A 7,654-nucleotide genomic window follows, 5' to 3' on the forward strand; every position below is an offset into this window, starting at 1 on the left:
TGTTTTATGCATGAGATTTATTTTAGACCTTGCATGTTTGACACCTTCCCATTTGGATATTTTTATAACAGGTTCAGGTTTCGTTTTCGGTTTTAAAAATTACAGGTTTTTACCCAAATGAACCTATTACAAACATATCCATGCAGTTTTTATCTAGAATTAGGTGTTTACTTTTCCGCAATGAATGAGGGTGTCACATTCATCTTCACTTTCCTCATTTTACCACCAACCTCTCCAAAAAACGATCGTCTTCCTCAATCAATCAAGCACGATTTCGCAATCCTGCCAACCATTCCTTGTCTCTATCTCCCATATTCTCAGTGAGACTCAAGGTACGATCTGTTACCTCTTTAATGATCTGGGTAACCAATTTTGTCGGATTAATCAGAATTAATTCATGCTTACATAGATTTCGTTGCTTCCAGATGCCATAGATACACGCATTAAGGATGGCGTTGATGATATCTTTCCGCATCCCAGAGCCCTTCAGACCTCTCCTCCATTCTAGGAAATCATCCGCTGAAAAGCACTCTCCAATCAATCCACCCACAAGGTTAAGGACCCTGAAGCTGTACTCACATGCAAAGAAGAGATGTGAAGTCGTCTCAGATCCAGTTCCACAAATCTTACAGGCATCATTGTCACTAATCCCGAATTTGAGAAGCTTATCCTTAGTGTTTAGAGCATTATGCATATAAATCCAGGATAGAAAACTGTGTTTAGGCAGAGTGTATTTATTCCATACGAGCTGATGCCACTGAACTCTCTCCCCTTTATTTCTGATGAAATCATACCCTTTTGCGATAGAGTATTCCCTTCCCTGATCCATTGCCCATACGTGATGCTGATAAGAGTCCTGGAAAATGGACTTAACATAGCAAATTTTCCTCCAAGACCAACTCGAGTTACTTGTAGGAGAGTACTCAAGCCAATTATCCCCTTTTATGTAAACTGCATTAACCCATTTAACCCATAATTGGTCTGGTTTAGTTGCCAACCACTGACCAATTTCCCTACAAATGCTTTGTTCCACTGGTTAGCACAGTTCAGTCCAAGCCCACCTTCATTCTTAGGTCTGCAAATTTTTTCCCATGAGACAAGTGGGGATCTCAGATAATCAACCCCTCCATCCCATAGGAAATTTCTACATATGGCCTCAATCCTTTTGAACACTCCTGCAGGTAGAATAAAAATACTAGCCCAATAATTGTGCAAAGTCTTGAGAACTGCCTGAACCAAGACCATTCTACCTGCATAGGATAGCTTTCTAGCCCCCAAATTCCTTATTCTCTGAACTATTTTATCAATGGACCTATTTTTCTGGATACTAACACCACAACATTAGATAAATAGTAACTTGTGGACCCTATAAGTAGCCCACCCTTTTTCTATCCCACCTGCCGAAGTAAAAATAATTAATAGCCCACATTTTTGAATTAGCGCACTGTTTTTACTGATTTTCATTTTAAGGTTAATACGTGTTTATTTAGATTATACAACTAAATTAATTGTATTATTAATGTCAAAAATTAGTTGCATGTAATGATATAACATTATTTCTAATAGTAATAAAATAACTTAATTAAAGTGTCTTTTTGATGCGTGCATTTTATATAGACTTTTTGTACCGTATTTGCACGTATTTCTATGCATATTTAGTAGTGTTTAGCTACAAATGTCCCCCGAATTGTCTACTTTGGTTTCTCTTGTCCTATTTACAGGATGCATTTAGGAGATGAGTTGAGTCGGAGCTTAGAAACTACTAATTGTGATGCGCGTAGAAGTAAGGTAGCTAGGCGAGCAAAGGAAGAGCTTCAAATTACTAGTGCCTACTTTGAGGAGCTATATCTCGAGTTCTATAACTGATATCCAGGTTATTCCAATTGGAGACAAAAGCTCATCCTCTTAGCTTTCCAACGCCACCGAAAACGCCTGATTTTCCAAAGTAACGAAGAAATGACGGACATTTGAAGTTCAGTGAGCAAAGTAGGAAGTACGCGCTGAGTTCGATCGAACACAATTCCTCTCGATTGGCCACTCTAGCCTTTCGATCGACTGACTACTCTGATGGATCGACCATATTACTCCTCGATCGACCACTTTCGACCACCAAACCTCTCGATCGACCTCCTTACTATTCGATCGAGAGTCTACTAAGTCGGACGCAGCTCTATTTTGGTCGAGACTCTAGTTTACCTTATTTTAGCTTATCTTATAATAATATCTCTACTATATAAAGAGATAATTAGGTCATTAATTGGGATCTCTTCCCTGGACTCCTTTCATCACTTTTCTACAACTTAAAACTTTTATTATGTAGTTCTTCCTCTCTATTTTTCCGGGTCAAAATTATGTAACTCATTTTCTCTACTTTATTTAATTTAGTTTCTAGTATTAATTCTTTCCTTTTGCTTCTCTTATTCCTCTACTCCTTTATTCTCCTTGTTTAGTTTAATTCTTATTATTTCAATTCTCTTCATCTTTTATCATGTTATTATCTATTATTGCTTTTGTTAGTATTAGTTTCACTATTATCGTCATGTTTAGCTAATTCTCCGGCTAAGATTTAAGGGATTCAATGAACTGTTGTTAGTTGCTATTTAGGTTTACAGATCTTTTGTTGCTATCATGTCTTTGTTGTTACAAGTAGCATTTAATGATAATTAGACGGTTAATGCGCATAATTGTTCTAGTTATTTTTGGCAAACCCCGACCTAGATCGAAAGATTGGAAGGAGTGAGACCCGCTATATTCTTTAGAATACTCTAATGAGGGCGAAAGATAAGTTAGTAGTATTTTAGGGCGAATAGAGGACCGAAAGGACGTATTCACTGCCCTTTAGACTGGTACACGCGACTGATCTGTGACCTAAACTATGACCATCTGACATTCATTGATGAACCAACAATCCTAGTTCCCTTCTCTTTATAGTTAGACTCTTAAATCTCTTCCTACTTTAGTTAGTTTTAGTTTAGTGACAAAATCAAACCCCCAATACAGTGACTTAGACAAACTTAGTTTAGCGAGTAGAAGCAACATAGCCTCCCTGTGGATTCAACCCCGACTTCCCTAGCTCGTTAGTTAGAGACCCCTCGGGTTTATTTTTGATAGGTTGCGACAGCCGTATCAAATTTTGGCGCCATTGCCAGGTAGGCGACGCTTTTTGGTTGTTTTATTTTAAGTTTGTCTTTAGCCTCAAAGAGTTTATTCCTTGAGGTAGTTCTTATCTTTTTCCTTTAGTGTTGTTTTGATAGGTCTTACAGGTCTAGCTAAACAGGATTTTAGAAAAAGATCATCAAAGGGAGGCTTGAGTACCTTTGATCCTCCACTTATGTTCCATCCCATGGCGCAGCAGGTGATGTTTTGTGAGAGATGTGGTGTTGCGGGGTACAATGCTGCTATTTGTTTTGCGGAGAATGACCGACTCTATGCCTATCAGCAATATAGGCAAGGTCATTATGTTTATCAAAGTGGAGGTTACCCAAACTATTCTCCACTTCCACCGCAGAATTACTATGTGCTGCCACATCCTTATCAGCAACGAGGCTTTCAAAAACCTTCATATTCCTTACCGCCACAACAGCAAGTTCCTCCCTCTACTATCAACAAAGAGGAGTTGGCTGAATTGAAGTCGTTAGTACATACACTTGCATTTCGAGTGCAAGAATCTGAGAGATTTAGAGATGCTTCTATCAAGAGACTTGAGTTTCATTTGGCTCAAGTAGCTGCCGAGCAAGATGCCGATATGTATGACTCGGAAATTTTTGATATTGTCGAAAATGAAGCATCAAACGAAGACTTCAATGTTGTTCCATATGAAAAATTCGATCAAGCTAGCTTCAGTATTCGATCGAATGACTTATTTGAGGAGGAGCTCGATCGAACATATTCTTTTGTTCGATCGAATAGTTTACTCGAGGAGGACCTCGATCGAACAGTCACAAAGACTGTTCGATCGGGCATTGCTGAGGAAAAAGACCTCTATCGAACAGTCACAGGGACTATTCGATCGAGCAGTTTGGGTGAAGAAAGCTTTCGATCAAATTTATTAGCTATGGACAGTGTTGATTCGTCATTCACGCCTATTCGGTATGACCTTAAGAAGGTAAATGAAGACCAATCCTATCCGACTAGAGGTATTGCTATTCTTTTAGTTGATTCCGATAAGATTCTTTCTATTCCTTCCGTTAAATCATTTACTGTTGTTGATTTAACGCCTCCGCCCCAGTTTGGGAGCAAGTTGGAGGAATGTCGTCGTGTTTCTTCTTATACAGGTCTTGACAGGTTAGAAGACTCGGGAGGAGTATTTGAAGGATCTATCCCGCGTAAGAAGAAGGCGCGAGAGAAGGCTAATAGTGACGTCTGTGATGCTGTAAAGAGCCGTTGTTTTTCCGTTCTTTGTCTTTGTGGAGGTAAAAAGGCGATGGACGCCAAGAGACGCATCCATCAAAGCCTAGTTGTGGGCCATTAATTTTTGTTGGTGGATGAAGAAAGGAAGGTCGAGCTGGGACCTGTCTGAAACTAGCGCTGACTGGGAGGCAACCCGGAGTTTAAAACTTTTTGTTTGGATTTTTAAACATTTCAGTTTTTCTTGTGTGCTTAATAATTAGCTTTCTCGACTTTAGACTGCGAAACATTTTAGACTTGGTTTTGGTGGTATTTTTGGTTGCTATTATCGTAATTGTAGGTACACCTGCATTCTTTCCGCGAATTTAGCTGATCCGATGATGCTAGCTATGACCTCCCTTGTTGCTGGTTGGTTTGGGGAGGTCCGTCTATTTCGCGCTATCTTGTGAGTTTCTTCGCTCCTATTCTTTACTTATCTCCTTCATTTTGCATTTTCCCTTTCCCGTATTTGCTGCTGCAATTGAGTACAATGAGGGCATTGTACAGTTCGGTTTGGGGAGGTTATATGCATCGATATCTTTGTCTGCATATTGTTTTTATTGTATTTATGTTTACACGTTTATATTCCGCATGCCTTGTTTTTTAATTCAAAAAAAAAAAACACACGAAATCCCATAAAAATAAAAAATTTCGAAAAATTCAAAAATTCACATTTATTTTTTTTGCATATAGGTTGAGTCGGAACGGTAGTTTTTAGTGAGAAAATTGCACTACACTTTGTCTATTTACCTAAGCCTTGCATAATTAGCATCTTTTAGCATAGCCTTTTGCATAACCTACGAGTTTTTGTTCCAATTTAGCTGAACGAATAGACTTGACCTGAAATTTTGGCAAACTACTTATAATTTCTAAGATTTAGAGCCTTAAAACTGGTGTCAACTATGACCAGTTTCATGTAGGATTGTGAGTAGTAATCCTTGCATAACATGTAACATCAAACTGCATAAATATGAAATTCAATTGCTTATTGCCTGCATACATTCGGGTTAGTAGCTGGTGTCACATGTAGGAGAATGCTTACAATCTCCCCTTTTTTCATTACTACCTGTTTTGTGTGGATTTTGCGTAAGGCGAAATCAGGTCAGGATAGATTTAGGCAGGGTTAACTAGCTCTAATTTATCTGTGAGTTAGGTCGACAGGGTATAATGCAAGAAAGTAAAGTACGATAAAAGAATAACAATAAGACAAAGAATTTTGTACGTGGAAAACCCTTAAATGAGAAAAAACCACGGGACCAAGTCAGGAGAGGGTTTTACTATTATATTGATTATTTAGCACAATGGGACGTAATTAGCTTATAAGTTGTGAGAGAATATTGTATGCTTAAATTTGTCTTGTGTATGTCTTTCGTCTTCAAATGATTTCCAAATGCTTCTTATATAATGATATGCTGAACGGCTGATTAGTCTCACCATTAATGCCAAATATTATGTCATAATTACCCGCAATAATACCCATTATTACGTCCTTAATTGCTGCCTTAATTGTAGAATCTTCCTAATTAATGTTGCGCGTGTATTCTTCTTATAATATGATTTCCTGGTCTAATATCGTCCTGATATTTTGACCGTTGTCCTCTCCATGGCCTGGCGCCTATCTTCATGTGTCCTGGTAGCTTGACATCCTGACACCTTGACAGTCAGGCCAAGGCAAGATATTGATCAGGGATATTTGCGGATTTCTAGGCCCAATAATTTCCCCTTATCTCCTTATTTTCGATGTGTCAGGACAAAAAATAAGGAGATAACTTCTAACTATGGAAAACTGCTCAACGGTTGATTTGTGACTAACCGGCTTCTGTAACAGCTAGTTGTTCAGTTTATGCCACGTGTTACAATCACTGCAACTTCCCTAATAATTACTCTTCCAAGTTGCGGTTGAAACCTTAGTTTCACCGCCTATAAATACTTCCTCACTTCATTAAGTTGATCTTCACCAAAAAATCTATTCTCTTCTCTTCTTATAATGTCCTTCTTCATCTTTCTTAATTTCCAGATTTTAACCTTTAATTAATTTTTAGCAATCTTTTAATAATGGCCGCAAAAAAGAAATCTTTCAGGGGGGCAGTATCTCCTGGAACTCCACCTGTTCAAAATCCTGAAGAAACTACTTCTGAAAATATTCCTTCATCTTCTGCTGCTCAACCTCCTGTGGTTGGTAAAACGAATGATTCTCCTCTTGAGATGATTTCAATTTTCCATGATGATTTCCAATTCAAACCCACAAAAGCTCTGAAAGATGATCAGTCTCTCTCAAATCGCCTGAAGCCTGAATTTGAAAAGGTACTGAAAGATAAGGTAATCATTCCTGCTGATTCCGAAGTTTGGATCCCTAAAAATTCTCCTATCAGGGCTGACTGGGCATGTCCTGGTTGGTTCTATATTCATGATTGGGCCTTCAGGGCAGGTTGTAAGCTTCCTTTTTCTCCTCTTATGGTGGAGGTTATTAAAGAAATTGGTGTCCCTTCTTATCAGTTGATGCCTGTGGTATGGAAAGTGGTCTGCTCTGTTGAGTATCTCTGCAAAAATCACAATAATTCGTTTTCCCTTGATGACCTGAAGACCTGTTACGCTGTCAAAACCAATAGCCCTGGCCGTATAAGCTTTAAGTTCAGGCCTTCCACTACTCCCCTTCTCAGCAATCTGGACAGTGGCCATGACAAGAACTGGGCTGCTGGGTACATGTTTATCAGGACTAATTCTGTGGGCCCTGATCTGGCATATTTGAACTATGAAGCTTATGTTGCTGGTGAGTACTTTGGCTTTTCCTTTTATCCTGCATGTTTTATTCGTTAGTAAAAATTAAAATTATATTGAATCATACCTCCTGTGTGCGTAGTTGATGACTGAGTTACTGAAACTGAGTAGCCTACTGCAAACATTTCTGCTTTCCTTGCCATTCCTCCTTTGGAGAGGTCTTGGCCTTTCTGTTGCGGGGATGGCCATCTTCCTCGCTGCTTGAAGGCTGATGGTGCTACCAGGGTGCCTAAACCTTCGAAGGCTGTTAGTGCTTCCACTTCAGGCAGTAAGTTTACTTTGTTTTCTTCTTTCTTCCTATTTTTGGCTCTTCCATGATATTTAGTTTATATTGCTAATGTAGTGTTTCGTATTATAGCCACCAGGTCATCTACTCGCCTTGCCAGATTTGTTATGGCTGACCTCTCAGCCAGGCTGGCTAAGATTAAGGAGGAGGGCTCCCTAGGAGACGGAGATGCTGAGCCTGTTATTGATTTAATTGGATTGCCTG

General features: G+C 39.0%; 1 protein-coding gene across 1 annotated transcript; it reads right to left on the minus strand.

Moving 5' to 3' along the window:
- Window positions 1-262: 262 nt before the first annotated feature.
- LOC141627815 (uncharacterized) lies at window positions 263-1,245 on the minus strand. Its single transcript, XM_074441031.1, has 2 exons — window positions 999-1,245; window positions 263-951 (listed from the first exon to the last, which is right to left on the minus strand). The coding sequence occupies exons 1-2, from the start codon at window positions 1,243-1,245 to the stop codon at window positions 263-265; spliced, it is 936 nt and encodes a 311-aa protein (XP_074297132.1).
- Between the last annotated feature and the right edge of the window lie 6,409 nt (window positions 1,246-7,654).

The sequence above is a fragment of the Silene latifolia genome, chromosome Y, assembly GCF_048544455.1.
Source record: "Silene latifolia isolate original U9 population chromosome Y, ASM4854445v1, whole genome shotgun sequence".
Taxonomy (NCBI): Eukaryota; Viridiplantae; Streptophyta; class Magnoliopsida; order Caryophyllales; family Caryophyllaceae; genus Silene; species Silene latifolia.